Source organism: Diospyros lotus, chromosome 3 (genome assembly GCF_014633365.1).
Source record: "Diospyros lotus cultivar Yz01 chromosome 3, ASM1463336v1, whole genome shotgun sequence".
NCBI lineage: Eukaryota > Viridiplantae > Streptophyta > Magnoliopsida > Ericales > Ebenaceae > Diospyros > Diospyros lotus.
The window spans coordinates 2,157,172-2,175,162 of NC_068340.1; the positions used below are offsets into that span (position 1 = coordinate 2,157,172).

At 34.3% G+C, this 17,991-nt stretch overlaps 1 protein-coding gene and 1 long non-coding RNA gene across 4 annotated transcripts in view; both read left to right on the forward strand.

The window, feature by feature from the left end:
- Window positions 1-4,826: 4,826 nt before the first annotated feature.
- Window positions 4,827-17,991, forward strand: part of LOC127797241 (DAR GTPase 3, chloroplastic) — a 37,642-nt gene continuing 24,477 nt past the window's right edge. For 2 of the 3 annotated variants that reach the window (XM_052329953.1, XM_052329951.1), the window contains exons 1-2: window positions 4,827-4,992; window positions 5,480-5,531. In XM_052329953.1, the coding sequence (XP_052185913.1) occupies window positions 4,858-4,992; window positions 5,480-5,531 (187 nt within the window). In that variant the 5' untranslated portion in view covers window positions 4,827-4,857. The remainder of the gene's footprint in view (window positions 4,993-5,479; window positions 5,532-17,991) is intronic. The other variant, XM_052329952.1, reaches the window with a different exon arrangement.
- LOC127797242 (uncharacterized) lies at window positions 5,591-12,656 on the forward strand. Its single transcript, XR_008022158.1, has 3 exons — window positions 5,591-5,615; window positions 5,732-5,849; window positions 10,680-12,656. It is a non-coding gene; the product is annotated as an uncharacterized LOC127797242 (long non-coding RNA).

Consider the following 17,991-nt stretch of genomic DNA (forward strand, 5'->3'; position numbering starts at 1 on the left):
GGAAGGTCCCCAGTCGAACTCTATGGGCCTTTGCACAGCCTATAGATCGTAGATGCTTCTCCACAGCCAGTAACCAATCCTCGGCCTCTGTCGTATCGGCGCCTCCACTAAACTCTGGTGGACGTAGGGCCATAAAGTCTTTAAGTAATGCGGCACCAGAACTGTCCCCTGCTCCCGGTGTACCTGAATGTGACGCCTGGGCTATAGCGGTCCTACCATCACGACTGCGCTCCTGACATAACTGAGATGCCGCCAGTACGTCCACGGCCCGTAGAAGACCTGTCAATGTCTCCTGCATGTCTGGAGGCCCTGGCTGTCTCTCATCTCCTGTATCTGTCGCCTGCACCTCAGGAGTAGGAACAAGATGCCCCCTACCTCGCATCGGTGGTCTACCACGACCTCGTCCACGCGCGTGCGTCCATAAGTCCTACATAACCAAAATCAATTATAACGCATTTCGAAATTAGGGACACGACCTGACACTCTAACTCTACCTAACAGCCTTTGTGTACAGTTACTTGTCCCCCAAATTGACTCAATGACGCTCTAATACCAACATTGTAAGCACCTCCGCCCGGATATCCCAACCTCCCTGTCAATCCGAACGAGAGCGCCTACATAAGAGAAGAGAGACAAACACAAGACAAAAATATCCTGGCATGCATACATATGAAAAATACAACAGCAGAAGCAAAACAATATACATGCACGCCTACAAGTAACCTGCTGGAACAGCAGTCAAGGAATATATAAAAATATACAGACACCTGTGCCAACGATAAAAGATATAAGGAACAACCGGGCACAGTCAAAAATGAGAGTCAAAAACTTCTAACAAAACATCAGAGAAAGCGGGGGCAGCTAACTGTACACCCTACTGACACGGCTGGCTGCTAGGTGGCACGGTCCTCGCCCTCGACTTTAGCCTTACCCTTACCTGGAATGATGGAAAGCAAGGTGAGTCGCAAGACTCAGCAAGTTTATATAATAAGGAAGGCTGTAAACGAAACAGAAGAGGAGATCACCCCGAATATAAACCCATATGTACACACAAGCCATGTGACGCAACAACGCAACAGTGCACAATAATAAAACACATACCGGTCCTCGGGGCCCACATAAAACACCTGGCACCCAAGTCCCATACCAACCTGCCGCTGCCCTGGACGGTAACAAATACCTCCAGCAAACCTGTGCGCACTGTCCCGGGGCGGTACTCCCGTCACCCGTATCCCTGCCGGTACTCCCGACAGCCGAGCCATAAGCTCCCTCGAAACGGTACTCCCGTTCGAGAACTAATATCTACTAGTAACCATGCAATGCAAATAAAATGCAAGGCGTAATGAGCATCAACGTGATACAAGGCGCCCATACATCCAAGCATCAGGCCATGCTCCGCCCACGTAGTAAATCACACACGATGCATATGCCCGTGCTGGATGCAATCTGACCAATCTAAAATGTCCGTGATCAAGCATAATCAAATCATGATAATCCCATCATGCTGCCCATACCCATGTGCATATCAAACCATGCAACAAAAATAAAATAATCAGGCATGCTATAATCACATAACGGTAGAGCTAGTCAGCAATGTCTGACACCGGTCAGTGGTCGGTGACCAGGAGAGATCATCTAACGGCCTAAAATAGACCGTACAACAGTCACACCGTCACCATACAACTAACCCTTGCCCCCACTGCCCAACCACTCTAGCCAATAAATAACCGGAAGTCAAATAATAATACCCGACAGCTAAGAACCTAGCCCCGGGTGAGTACGACATCATTCCCATAGGCTTGGGGGTGATACAAACCCCCGTAGGCAACTAACGATTAATACCCTCGAAATCAGGTTAATAAATTAAATTATTAAATACACTATTTAAATTCCAAAATTAATTAACAGCCAAATCCAATGAAGGGAGGTCAAATAAATTGACATCGAAAGAATCGACAATGAGGGTATATAGAACTTGCCTTTCCGGAGATAGCCTTAAGCTCAATTTGACCAAACACGGTCAAAGTTATATAAACTGCAATATTCCATTTATTGACAAAATTAATAAAATTGGGTCCAAACGAAATTTCAACCGCAGAAATTATTAATTACTAAATTAATTACATACCTGGATATTTAAATCAGGGATTAAACGGAGTTTAATCCGATTTTTGAAGCCCCAAAATCTCAAATTTACGTCGCGCACGCTGCTGAATTTTCTGTAAAAATTTGCTCACTGATTGAGCAAAAGAAGTGCCCGAATTCGAGCTTTAAAAGAGGCAAAAGGGGCGGCCCACAGCGCGCCCAGCAGCTGCGCATGGCTGCCACCGCCTTGCCCAAAACGACGTCGTTTTGGGCAAGGATTTTGGCTGAAAATCAGCCAAAATTTTTTCACAGCGCGCGCGCGCACCCGCGGGGCTCGAACCCGCGTCTCCCCGCTGGCAGACTCGCGCGCGACCGCTCGCGCCCGCAAGCTTCACTTAACCTATATATAATTTATATTATATTTAATGTGATTTTTTTCCCCTTTCCGTGAATCACGCCAGCAACCCCTATCTTCATTTAATTACACAATCACCCACTAAATTAATTACAGAAATACCCAAACTTTCTGAAAATCACACAAATTAATTTATTTTAATTTTTTTCTTTTTCCAGAAATTCCTAAATAACAAAATTAATTATCCTAATTTCTTATTTCCATAAAATCATATAATTAAATTTTTTATTTAATCCCAACAACTTATTTTAATAATTCTTTTAAATCCAATAACCCCAAAAATTAAATTAATTAATGTTTACGGGCGTTACAGGATATTATATATATTTTCTAAAAAGTTTGGTTTTCAATTTTCGATTTAATTTTTTTGTTAGAATAATCAAACTATCTAAACCAACCGAAGTATAAAACGACATCGTTTTTTTAAATTTTTTATTGAGTTGGTGCTTGAAGTTTATAATCGATTTTCAGTTTTTTTGTCAATCTATTAGTTGGGTTTCTCCAATCTATTGAAAAGTTAAGTTTTTTGTGTTAGTTTTGTTTTTCCTTCGATTTATATGGTTTATATTCGGTTAATCCAGTTTAATTGGTCGGTACAATTTTCTCTTTTAATTTAGTTAGTTAATTTTGGTTGATTTGGTAATTGAATCAACTATTTGCACACCTTTATATAATTCAATATAATATATGTATTTTTATATTTCTTCTAACAATAACTCCGAAAAAAAATATGGGGTGTTTAGATGAGACCTAAATGTAAACTTTTGAGTGTTATATCCAAAATAATTGGTCTGGACACATAATATGCTTAAGTGAGATTAAAGGCGAAGAGGTTTTGATGCTTAAACTTAGGGGTTAGCATTTAATCGGTTTGGTTATAGATTTAATCAAATTATTCAAATTGAACAAATCAAACTTTTATAAAAATTGAATCAAATCAATTAAATAGATGTTCAAATTAAATAAATTAAAAATAAAAAAACAAAAAATTGAAGAAATAAAAAAACAAAAATAAATTGATAAAAAATAATGTAATTTTTGACATTTCAGTAAATTTAGTTGTTTTGATTTTTTTAATAAGAAGACCGAATTGAACAAAAAAAATCAAAATACTCAAATTTGAAAACTAAATCGAAACACAGATTGAATTAAATCGAACAAACAATTTTATATAGTTCAATTCAATTATTTCAATCTAACTAAAATATTACTCACGCTTACTTAAGTTTGTCATGTAAACAATTAGCAGTAAAATGTAATGATATTAAGGGTAGTATAAAATTAAAACTAAGTGCAAAATTAAATATTAAATTTTTAAAAAAAGTGATTCTAAATTTGGACAATTGATTAGCCCTATTTTTATAGCACAATTGATTTTTCTAAAAAAAATATTAACTTGTTTTTAATTAAAGCAAAGGACTCGTACTTTTTATAAAAAAACACAACATTTGATAATAAAAGACGCAATTATTAATAAATTATTTATTTTTAATCATCTTCTAATCAGAATTATATCATTTTATAAAATAACTATTTAGTATCTTAATGTCTTTTTAGTGATTTTACAAGTTTACAACAATATAGATTTATAATAAAATATGGGTATCCCTTACCATTAGCTTTAATAAATACATAATTTATATGAAAATAAAAATAAAAAAAATATAATAAAATTATTTTGTTATTTACATAACACATAAACAATTTGAAAAAGAGAACGTGGGCCCATAAAGGGTAATGGAGCCCACACACTATTCTTTAGTTAGTTCATATCAATACGAATAATATATCGATCCCGATAAATACAATTTAAAATAGAAATAAGAAAATAATATTTTTAAAAAGTAAGTAGAGAAAATGGGTGAATAAAAAAATTTATTTATAAAAATATTTTTAAATAGTTATTTAATTAAAAATAAATAATAAATTAAAGATCAAACATAATATAAGATAATAAATTTTAAAATTTATTTACTTTAAAAATAAATAATAAATTTAAAAATTTTAAATTAGGGACATAATTTTTTTTACCTCTAATCAGGTTAGACATAAAATTTTTGTTTATAACTTCAAAAATTTCGACTCTAATTTTTTTCTGAACGAAAAAAATGATACTTTTTTAATATTATAAAATAATTAACAAACAATTTTGATATTATAAAAATAATTAAAAAACATTTTTAAAATATCAAAAAATTGGTGGGTCATTTCGTCCATCATGGGAGGGTCATTTTAGGGATGGGAAACAAAAAATTGGTGATTTTTGTGAAAAAAAAAAAGACTTGATATTATATGATTGGAAACTGTAGAGTAAATTGTAAAAGAATTCAGTATCCATTTGTGGTTTCACTGGAACGATGGCGATTCAGCTCTACGGGCTATGGCATCCGAAATCTCCGGCAATCGGGGAGCAGTTTCTTCAAATTCGGAGCCGACGCTCGACTGCGGCTGTCACATCGGCCTCTCCGCTTTCAACTCCGGCAACCATTCAGGCAACTACCCTACTGCGTTTTATCAATTATTCGATTGCATTCGTATCTAATTACTCGTATTTTGATTGCCGAGAACGTTGACTGCGGGAATTGCGGTAGCGAAGTTCTCTGATTACGAGTCATCGTTCTCTTCGGTTCTCTCGGAGGACGAAAATCCAAACCCCTTTTCAGTTTCGTACTAGGTTTTGGTCGAGCGGGATGTTTTGATCGAAGCTTCGGATTTTCAATGTCGATGCCCTTTTTCATTTTATCAGTATTATTTATACCACTAAAATTTGGAAAAATGGGCTGCCGGAACGCTGTATGGATAAAATGGAACGAAGGACTACAGGAAAAGCCAGCGAGTTTAGAGAAGTTTCTGAACTATCATAGCTAAATAATTTATTTCATTTATGAAGTTAAGGATACCTGTAATTGGTAAAGGCATAAGTTGTTATCATCTACGTGTTGGAATGAACAACTTAGAATTGATGACTGGCACTTTCAGATTGTTGATGGAAAAAATGCGGGGTGGCATTCGAATCTGGGTTCCAGTTCAGGTCATGTATCTAATGTCAACGAATTATTGGCTTGATCTTGATGCGGATCTTCATTATTGGACAAGGGCACTGCGCCCTGTTCAGGTAGGCATTAGCTATGCACTTGCGTATTGATATTTTGATAATAATTTGGAGGGAATTTCGTACTTTGGATCAGTCATTAGTTTGCCTGTACTCTTACTGGGACTTTAGTTGAACAGTGGTATCCTGGTCATACTGCCAAAACGGAGAAAGAACTCAAAAGAACAATTGAAATTGATGGATGCTGTGATAGAGGTGCGAGATGCGAGGATTCCTTTGTCCACAAGTCATCCACAGGTTAATTAATTTCTCTGTTTATCTTTTATCAAATTGGGGTTTGGAATGTATGCTTTTTGTCTATGTTAATTAATTTCTCTGTTTATCTTCTGTGCCATGCCTGGGAGATTAGCCTACATGTTCCTTTCCCCGTCCAATCCTTTCTTATCACCTACATATCCTTGTTTTACACCATTTAATCCTGGTATAATATATCTTCCTAAAATCATAGATGAAGAACACTGTGAAGGAAAGAATCAATACCTATTGAATTACAGAATCCTATTCATATATTAATGAAATTGAACGTATAGTACAGTTTGGTGTAACTAAGAAAAAAGAGAAGGATAAATTTCATTTTTGATGCTTGCAATGCATTAATCACATAGAACTTTTTTAGTCAACATTTATTTCTTTACAATTTTTTGTTACTTTAATTTCATTAGCATCTATTTGGAAGTCTTATTTTGTCGGTTGATTATCATAACAATACCATTCATAGGCATGAAAATGACACTAAAAATGGTCTCCAGCTCTCAAGAGCCAAATGCTATGGCCACCACACCCACTTTACACAGAGCCAACGGGATACATGTGTTTTCTCTTTCCTTTTTTTTTTTTTTTCTTTTGGCAAACTTATATTTTTGCTTTTGTATTTTTATATTTTTTCTGTGTGATCATTCAAACTTTTTGTTATTTCAGTTACACATATGAATATGTATTTTTAAATTAATTTAACCCTCTATACTTTAACATTTTTTTCCTATGGCAACTAAAAATTTTTATTATTTTGATTACACTATTATATTTACATTTTCGAGTTAATTTAACCAATGCATTTTTTATGTATAAAAAAAATATAAAGTAAAATAAGTCAATTTAACTCTCTCTTTTTTTTTACACGTTAAAATATAACAATTAATTTGATTTGAAAATACATGTACATGGGTGTAATCGAAATAACAAAAAATTTAAATTAACACATACAAAAAAAAGGGGTCAAAGTATAGCGTTGAATTGACTCGAAAATACATGTATATGAATATAATCGAAATAACAAAAAAATTTAAATAATTATATGTATAAAAATAAAAGTAGATGCGTAAAACACATGAATTTGGCCTTATAAAAATGGACTTGTTTGGTTATGAGTTTTGTGTTATTGTTATATTTTTATTATTATTTCAAAATTCAAAAATATAAAATAAAAATTCACAAATCATATGCTTCCAAACACAGAATAATTGGGGAAGATTTATACTTGCTTTTTTTTTTTTTTGTGTGTGTGTATGTGTGTTTTTTGCCGTCGTTGTCTGTCTTTCCTTCTTTCCTTCTGAATTGTCAGCTTCTTTCTTGGTCTCTGACTTTTGTTTCTCATCCTAAATCAACCTTTTGGCCATAACAAACAATTAAAAAATTAAAATATCATTTAGATATTTTTTTTTAACACTTTTAATAACATTTCTTAAGTAGATGTGTTGTATATTTATATTAATGTGGCACATTATATCGCACAGAAAAAGTGTTATTGATATATCAAAGACTATACCTTACACTAAAAAAAGTAACTCAAATAAGCCCCTAGGGCATAGATTAATTGGCAAAGGAAAAATGTCTTGGGGTGTTGCTCTTTGGTCCCCCAAGTTTTGTATTCGAATTTTGACCAGGAGATAGTTCAGCAGATAAGGAGAGGTCCTGAAAAATAAAAAATACTTACCGCTCTTACTTTTACGGTTATGCTAAGGGTCGAAATCTGTCTGCTAGATTCCCTGATTTATCTCTTCTGCTGAAATCGTGGGGCCGAACAATGAGGACGCTTGTGATGGTGCGTTAACAAAAAAAAACTCAAATAACAAAAATACCTTCACTCAATTGCAAATTTACTCCATCTCCTTAGCCGCCTTCTCTCTCATCTTTCTCTCTTTCCCATAATCTACTCCAACAATCGCTTGTTTCGGCCTCGCCTTTTGTGTGTCGATCGTCACTTCGAGCCTCGCCTCTTATGCATCGATCGTTGCTATAGACGATTGTCAGAGGTGGCCTTGGGATTGCTAGGTGAGGGGAGAGATAAAAATTGAGAAATATTTTTGTCATCTATTCATTTTTATGTAGCCGACGATGTACCTGTAACAGAGTCCATACAATACTTTAATACACCAACGTCAGAACACTGGCACAATTCTGGCACAAGTAAATGTCGAGATAGTATTTTTGATTAAAAATAGGTCCCTTAACCGATTTGTACACAAAAAATTGTAATAAAAATGAAAGCACAATAACTGTAATGAAAAATATTAAAGTACAATAACTGATTAACGAAATACAAAGATCAACCACTAGCAATGTAATTTTTCCCAAGAAATTATTACCGTAAACAAATTTGTGCCCAAAAAAAATAAAAGTTCAGTTTATCCAAATTAGTCAAATTGAATTAATCAAACATGTCGATTTAATTTGATTTATAAGATTTGGATTTAATTTTTTCGATTATCGGTTAGTTTAATTTTTTTTAATTAATCGTTCAATTTGATTTTGCTCCTCGATTTGGTTTAATCAGTTAGTATATTTTGATTGATTCGGTAATTGAACCAATTGTTTGCACACTCCTACCCCTCACAACGTAAAAGAAAAGAGACTCGAACTTGAGATCTCGTAATAGCTATTGTTATTGCATAAATACAACAATAAATTTATTTAATTGAAAACGTTGAAATATCCCATATCAAGAGATAGCAAGGACCGAAACAACTTATTCTGATGGGCTTATGCGAACTTTCCATAAGGTCACCCACTCTTAAGCTTTCCCAGCTCAAACACGCTTAACTCGGGAGTTCTTTGCCTACATTTAACCCAAAAAGTATTCAGCTGGTGTTGTTTTCTTCTTTACTTATCCTTAATACATACTACCATTCTCTGGGCTCTCCGAGTATTACAAACGTCGTCGTCAATCTGCCTGAATCTACAAAATAAGAAAACAATCAGAGGGCATGAGGAGATCCCCATGCAAACACTCCGATGTTTAAGTCAAATACTGAATATGATGAAAGAAACTGTATTAAAACTAGTATCAGAGATGTTGTACCTTTTTAGGAATGAGTGTTTGCTTATTTATAGAGAAATATGAAATAATCTTTAATAATCTGATAATATGATTATTGTAAATAATGCCTATATTGATTATCCCTAGTCTAATTAGAACTATGATCGTTATAGATAACGTCTATCTCTTATAGATAGTGCCGCCCCAACAGTGAAGCCAGATATGCGGGGGCATAAGGCCCCTAAAATTGGAAGGCCTCTAATTTTAAAAATTTGTAATATATATTATTTTTCAATAATAAATATTTTATTAAAAAATAAATACAAAATATAATATACCTTTTTTGTAAGGCCCGTTTCCGAATATTCCCGCTTAGCATAAGATATTCGAAAGAAGGTCATTACAGAGATGATATAGAACAAAACTGAACTCAAATAATAACTCATTTCATATCTAGCAGCGAAAATTAAATTAAGATTCAGTTGCATTTTCAATATCTCATAACTCTAAACTCAATGGCCATACAAAATAATAAGAGGGTTAAGTGCCAATAAACATAATAAATTCTCATCACTATAAACCTCACCAAATCACTAGTTAAGATCTTTGAGGTTATGACGCGTCTCCGTACACCACTATCCTTAAGCTGCAATCGTATTGGACTCGCCCCCCCAAAAAAATTTAACAATCTTTCCTTTATCTGGAATGGCAAAGAAGATCAATTGAGCCACAAGGCTCAGCAAGTTCGAGAAACAATGAATAATATATAGGATCCAAGAACATGATGACACCAAGAAAAGTAATCAAGAACTCCACAATTATATAGAAGATTCATAATTCATGAATTTATCAATTCAACTTAATATATCATGTCACCATATATCACTATGTAAATGTGTATAAAATTTCAATATCATTATCAAATCTCACAGGCTCGTAAGCCATCAATCAACACATGTAAGAATGCATTATTTCATTATCAATATCAATCTCCCAAGCTCTCAAACCATCAATCAACGCATGTAAAAATGCATAATTTCAATAAAACCTCACAAATAAATATGGAGCTAACCTATCGGCCTATGGCCACCTCGTCCCGCACTAGGTGCTCTAGAGTACCTTTTCCCTCCGCGCAAAATAATTGGTGCGCAAAAAATATATATATATATCATGTACATGTATGCATCATGTATGCATTTACCAACCACAAGCATTTAAATTATTGTGTCCTCAATATTTATACTTTCAACACTGCTTACCCATATCGGGTATTTTATCATCCTTAGATAAGTTCAACATATCTTACTTCATAACATTTATCACTCTCAAGATGTAAATTTTAATACAAATAGTTGATGTAAATTATGACACAAATAATTTTAGGAGATGTTATTTAAGGTAACATCTTGATTCACCATTTAAGGAGTATTAGAGATTTAATATATTATTTTTTTCATCTTATAATTTCTTTGAATTCATTTAATTGGTTCCAGTATACAATTACTTGTATTCATGTTTATAGCTCAAATTCATGATTAGTTCCCATACAATCAAAATGACCACACCATGCTTAATTGTTCATTGACAAGATGGTATTGATCTTTTACACAATAGTGGGTGTTTAGTTTAATGACTATATTCTAGGGAATATTTAGAAGAAATTTCACTGAGGCATCTCATAATTTGGACATATTTGAGAACATTTAAATTAGATAAATCATGTATTCAATACACTTACAATGGTTACGCTTGTGTATTCTTATTTACTATCAGAATCAATTTTGATTTGTTAAATGAGAGTATTGTTTAAGGAAATTTGATTTTCAAAAGATGGCCGAGGTGGAGGCCTACAACAAGGTTGGAGCTCGCAAGAAACGTTTGAGGCAGGAACCCGCGGTAAAAGCTCGTGGCCAAGGTCTGAGGAAAGAGCTTGCATACAGAGCTCGCGGAAAGGAAAGAGATCGTAGATAGAGCTCACGGAAAGGCCTGAAACAAGAGTTCGCAAGAAGAGCTCGCAAAAAAGGATCGTGACAAGAGATCGCAGAAAGAATTTGCGGCCAAGGGCTTGGGGTAAGAGTGCAGAAAGAACTCGCAGCAAGGCTCGAGGCAAGAGCTCGCAGTAAATGACTCATTATAAGGAGGCATATAAGCATGAGCTTACGATAAAGGATCACAACAAGAGTTTGAGGCAAGAGCTCGCGGAAAGATCTGAAGCTAGAGCTCGCAGGAAAGCTTGCGGAGAGAGTTGAGGAAAGAGCTAGCGGAAAGGCTTGAAGCGGAGCTTGCAGTAATTGATCATGGGTAAGAGCTCGTAGTAAATAGCTAACAAAAGGGGCTTGAGGTAAGAGTTCGCGTAAGAGCTTGCAGAGAGAGTTCACGACCAAGGGTTCAAGGTTTCTGCTATTACAATGTATACGGACATGGTGCCAAACAAATATTCAAAGTGACATTTAGATGAGGTAAGAGGCATTCAAATGGCTGTAATATTATGTGAGTATCATTTAGATGATTCAAGGGGCATTCGAATGGGACTTATATATATATATATATTTGTGAATGTTATTCAGATGCATCATTTATGCTTCTGCGAGCTCAATTTTGGCCATATATACATGATTAAGCTCAAGAAGATATAGAAGCAAACAGAGCCTTGTATATGTATCTAGACAACTAAAGTACCATTCACTGAATAAAACTTGGGGTGGAAACAAACCCCATTTTGAGACACAATGAGACCCCAACAAATACCCAAATATAAAGACTCAATGAACACCAACAGAAAGAGAATCATACACAGCAACATGCATATATATATATTTATATATAATCCCTTACAGTGACTAAAATGAAGAAACTAACAGGAGAACTCGCATGAGACAATAAATAAACAAGGTGTCTTGCACTGAAAATCAGAATGGATAAGAGAGCTCGGATTGAAAATAAAGTGGGAGTGCAAGAAGAACTTGCCTGATGACTTCGCTATACAGAAGAATCCTCTCTTCCTGAAACTGCTATAGACCAAGACGAAAATACAAGCAACTAGGAGGGAAAAAGAAGACATAAAAAAAAAAGAAGAAGTCTCTAATGGCAAAAGCGAGTATGCACAGGAGAAAGGTCACTAATGCAGATGAAGCTTGAAGAGGGAAAGATGCACGGTCTGCAACTGTGAATTGATAGGAAGACCTGACTACCCTTCTCTTCCAACAATGGACAAACGAAGGTCCAATAGCACTATTGATATTTGCTAACCAAACCAATTTAATTTATATTATAATTTTCTTTTAAAAATTCAAATTTCATTTCTTAATTAGGCTCAGTCCATGCCTTGGGTTATTCCATGACCCTACTCACTATTCCAAATAATTCTCAACATTTAATCTCATTCATAATATAATTAAAATTCTAAACACATCTTAATGTCCAAATTCATTTGGACTCTCCCCACATTTGAATCATATTTGAATGGGTTACCAAATTCTTATTTCCACTTATTCTTTATTTCTTAAAAAAATATTTTCAATTCTCAATTAATTAAGACAAAAATTTTAAGCCTATAATAAAATATCTAAAAATGCCTAGACCCTCTAATGGGTCCTTACAGTTTTATCTTCCCTTCTCCATTTCCCAATTGTATACCATTGGTGCTTATTCTAAATCTCAATTCTCATAATCCCATAAAATCCACTTTATCTTCCTAATATTATAAAAAAAAAATTAATACTCTTAAGAAGTTCTCGAAAATTCTTTCGCCTAAGACCCCCAAATTTATTGAGTCGGCTCTGCTTATAGATGACATTTATCTTATCTTTTTTTTAGAGATAAAATTTTTTAAAGATGATATTTATCTCAATATTTTAAAATTAAATTGAAATTAATTTTTTTATAGATAATTATTTATCTTTTCATAAAAATTTTCGAATATCGAAATTATCTAGTTTGTGTGTTTATATGGGATCTCTCGCATATGAAAAATTTTAAACTCTTAAATTTTTAATAAATTTTTGCTTATGATATAATAATTATATTTTATTTAATCTTCCTTCGTAATATTATTTTGTGATCATTATATTTTTGAACTTTCCATGCCATGGAAGTTCAAAATTTGTGCAACTTTGGATGCGATGCAATGCGTGAAGAACAGAGAAAGGAAGCAGCGGCTAATCTCTTCCACATTTCATTTAAGTTGTATTGACTGACTTTGGGTTGCAGACCACCGCACACACACACACACACAGTCTGTCCAAGTCTCCTGCCTGCCATGCATTCAATGGGTTCGGTGAGATTTTGACAAATGCGCTGATTTCTGCTAAATATGCGTTGATATGCGGAGCACTATCTATTTTTGACATATATTGTTGTATTTCTAAAAATACGGATATATAAACCATCGCTTCGATTACTAAATTAATTAAAATTTATTAATTTATTAAATTGAATAAGAAAGTAAAATCGAGCCAACTAATTAACCCAAAAAATTAAATTAATTGATAATCAAAAAAATCAACTAAATCCATTAAATTAGAAAAACTTAAAAAAAATTGAAATACTCTATAAAAACGTCCGAAATGAAAGAAAATGACATTATTTTATAAACATCAAAAGAATATCATTTTAAAATTCAGTCGATTCGCTTTTTTCAATAAAAAAATTTAAACTTTTGAAAATAATTAATCGAATCAAATTGATGTAAAAAAAAATAAACTAAATCGGTAAATTTAATCGATTTAACTTATTCAATTAGTTCAAGTAAATCAAATTTTTGCCCTCTTCTAACTGTAAGATAACATATTATACATACATATATATTTAATAAGATCAGACTGATTTGGTCCGATGTTGAATCCAAAATTTTTACTGATTTCAGTTTTTATTTAATCTTGGTCGTCTAGGATTGATCTGATTTAATTCAGACCAATAAAAAAACCTTTATGGTTAATTTATGAAAATCAAAGTGTAGAACTCTACTCAAGTTGGATGCTGAGCAAACTCTTTGTTACAGGGGTTGCCATAATCCCAAAATTAAATTTAGAGACAATGCTACAATACGTTTGATTGTAAGAATGAAATTTGAAAGGAAAAAAAATGAATTCTAAAAAATTAAACTATCTAGAATTAAGTTTCAGATAAAATATTAATTGAAACTGTTTGATTACCTTAATTGAATTCTAAAAAATTGTCTAAAAATAAATCAAACATATTATATAAAATATTAAAAAAATCAAATATATATACATAAATATAAATACAGTGCCATCGCCACCATTGCCCCCATGACCTTCGTCATTGGTTGCCTGCGACATCGTTGCTGCTACCCTCATCTTCACTATCACAGGTCGCCGCTCTTGCTCGCCCTCTCTCTCACTCAATTCCTCTCTTACTTAGCCTTCTTTTTCGCTTGCCCTCTCTCTCTCTCAATCTGTTGTCGCCACTGCCATCAAAGTAGCACGGAAACAGAAAATGATATGTTTTCGAAACGAAACGCAAATGCTAAAATGATATTGTTTTTAAAAATGTAGGAAATGAATACGAGAGGTAAATTGTAAATTTTAAAAATATAAGAGATTTTTTGTAAATATAATTTTTAATATAAAAAATTATACAAAACAATTCAAATATAATACAAATAACCATAAACAATAAACATAGTTACAAATTCATATACAAACACATACAAATTCAAATAGTAATGAACACACACAAAACACATACAAACCAAATACAAACACAAACAGTAATGAATATTATGTATATATAGAGAGAGAAAGAAAAGAGAGACCTGCAGCAACCTGAGAAAGAGCAAGCGACGACGAGACTTCGGGGTCAACACCGAAAGAAGGAGTGATGGCGGTAATCAACTGAAGGAATGGCGGATGGTGGCGAGGCTAGCACCAAGAGTAGCAACTTAACCAGTGTGCGTAAGTGACAACAGAGAAGAAAAAAACTAGAAAAATGAAGAAGAAGAAGAGAAAAAAGGGAAAATGGGCATTGGGCAGAGGTACTTTCAAGATGCGTGTGACGTGGGCGGGTGTCGGGTAACTGGCCCTTCGCCTCCAAATTGCGAGGCTCCTGGTCGTTGGAAACGCGTTTCTGGCTGAAATGCGTTTCCAACAAGTTTAAGTAAATTGCGAAACGACCCCCATACATTTCATAATTTACAGAAATGCCCAAAATTCGTTTCTGGGCATTTTCGTTGTCTTCGAAACGTGAAACGATTTAGAAACATTGAAACGGCATCCCGAACACGTTTCCGTGCTACCTATGCTGCCGTTGCCCTATCTCTCGCTCAATTCGTCGCCATCGTCATTGTCCCCTCAGCCGTTGCCTCTCTCTCACCCTCTCGTTCGATCACTCTCTCTCTCGCTCAGACCATCGACTGAGCTTCCTTTCATCCTCGCGATCCTCAGTCGCATTTCTCCTATTTCTCGCGAACACTGGCCACTTTTCTTCTCCTTTGCCAGATTGTTGCATCTCTCCTTAGCTTGAAAAATCTACTCCAACCCCCTTATAGGAAAATGAATTTCAATAAAAGTGAAAAATGAGAGTCACGTGAGCCAAAGTGAGAAAATATTTTTCATGAAAAAAGTGGCTAATCAAACACTATAAAACCTAAAATTTAGGTAAAAAATTAATCATTTTTTATAAAAAAAAAAATATGTAATCAAACACACCCAACATATCGATCCAATTCTGACTTATATTTATAATATATTGTATGTAGATCCAAAGTCAATCTTACTAAAAATAAGTCTTTCCTTCTTCGGTGGAGTTATTTCGGGAAGTTGATTTTTTTATTAATTTAGTTCGTTAATCATAAATTATAATCTTATTTTCTTGGGATAACATTCGTTCGTTGAAATAAATGATATAAAATAAAAATATTTTTGAACTAATATAAAATAAGAGCAAAAAATATTTTAACTCATATTTTTACTTTTTTTTCTAATTTATATTTTTATTAAGAAACATTGCCTAAATAAAAAAATTTAAAAGAAATTTTATTAAACACTATGTGGGCGAATATTAAAAAAAATCTATTATATTATATAAAGCTGCTGAGATGCATGGGTCCCACTAACATTTTTTTCTACTTAAACTCCATTTTTAAAGTTTTTATTTTTGTGACAAATACATTCTACACTACCAATTTTACATTGGACTTGTTAAACATTTCATTTAATGCATGCATTTATTGCCTAAGTTAATGCCTGCCTAAGTTAATGCCTGTGTAACTACATGTGATCAAAAAATTTACGCAACTTTTTACTTTTTTGTATATAACATTTAATGCTTGCGTTAATTTATTTTTTTCTCATGAATTTGATTTGTATCCCCAATAATTTGTTGTAAAGATCCAAAAAAATTAATTAAATTAATTAAATTAATTAAATTATATATATAATAATTAAAAAAAAAACAAAAATATAAAAAGAAAAGGGGGAGGCGCTCGGCAGCCCCCCCCCCAAATCAGAAAATCTCTCTCTCTCTCTCTCTTTTATTTTCTCTTGATTTCCTCTCGGATTTTCTTCGATTCCAAGCGATCCGGCCGTTCGATCGTTGATCCGACTTCGCTTTCACCGTTAAAGTGCCCCCGATCTACAAGGAGGTAAGTGTTTTGGCTTCATCCTCTCTGTTTTGCTTGTTGTTTTTGTGAAATGAGGCTTGAGGCGCGATGGGGCTTGTTGGCCGAATGTTTGAGGTTAGATCTACGAAGATCCAACCGTTGGATTTTTGTGATTCTTGGATATGATGGTCGGTTTGCTTAAGAGGGTTGGGTGGCGGTCTTGGATCGCTGGAAATCGCCGGCCACGGTGGCCGGCGACGTTGGCAGTATTTTTTCTCTTTTTGGCCGAAACTTCGACTCTAGATCTACGAAGATCTAGCCGTCCGATCTTTCTCATTTTTTGGTATGTTGCTCTCCTTAGTGTTGCGCACCTCGGGGTAGTTTCTGATCGTCGAAAAAATGGCCGGCGGCCGGCGAACGGCGACGGCCAGATTCGCCCCTATTTTCGGCCGAAAATTAAATCTCAGATCTAGTAAGATCTGACCGTCCGATGGGTTTCATTTTAATATATGTTGATATTCGTGGCGAGGGATTCGTATCGGTATATTGGTCGGCCATTTTTGGCCGGCCGGCGGCGGTCGCCGGCGGTGGCAGTGTGTTGGAAAGAAAAGAAAAAAAAAAAAAAAAAAAAGGAAAAGAAAAAGAAAGAAAAGAAGAGAAAAGAAAGGAAAAAGAATAAAAGGAAATAAAAATAAAAAAAAATATAAGGAAAAAGGAAATGAGGGCTTTTGGGGTTGGGCATGTCGGGTTAGGTTTTAGCCTAGGATGGCGGGGCCCGATTGGGTTTTAGGATGGCCCAATGTGTTGGGCATGACTGACCCAGTTGTGGCAGCCCTTGGGCTGGCCCACTCGGCTTGTTCTCCCTTGTCGCTTGTCCGGGAACCTAGGATGACTTGGTTAGGTTGGTCCTACTCGGGATATCGATGTCAGTTTAATTTGGGTTCTCTTTAGGTCTCCTAGAATTGGCGATATGATTGGCGAGTCATTTTGTTGATCGGAGTCCTAAGGATGAAGCCCTATTAGACGACTCGAGGCCGAGTAAGACTGACCCTGAGTGCGTTCTAGGCTAGCCTATGATGATGACGTGGGTTTATTTCGAATCCTGATTTCTGATGGATTCCTTTTATCTGAGGCTAGAATATTGCAATTTATTCCTTTTAAACCATTTATTAAATTATTAATTAATTATTAAGTTTTCAAGAAAATTTATCAATTTAGTTATAAATATATATATGTATGTATTTTTGATAAAGGAGGAATTTAGATAAAAAAATATATTATCTATATTAAAAGAAAACTAGTTTATGGGTAAATATATATATATATATATTATGATATTGCAGCCTATAAGTGGGTGTGTAGTTCCACTATACACTTACGCGTAGCAAGCAAAGCGAGACATGATGACGTAGTCGATGGCTTAGCTCGACGAATTCCATGACGCCAGATTTGAATATTGCGCGGGCCAAGGTACCAAATAATCGATTTAGGGTGTTAGGCAATGGTTAGGATTTTCGGTAATTTCTTTACGTCGTTATTCTTGTTACCTAAATGTGACACCC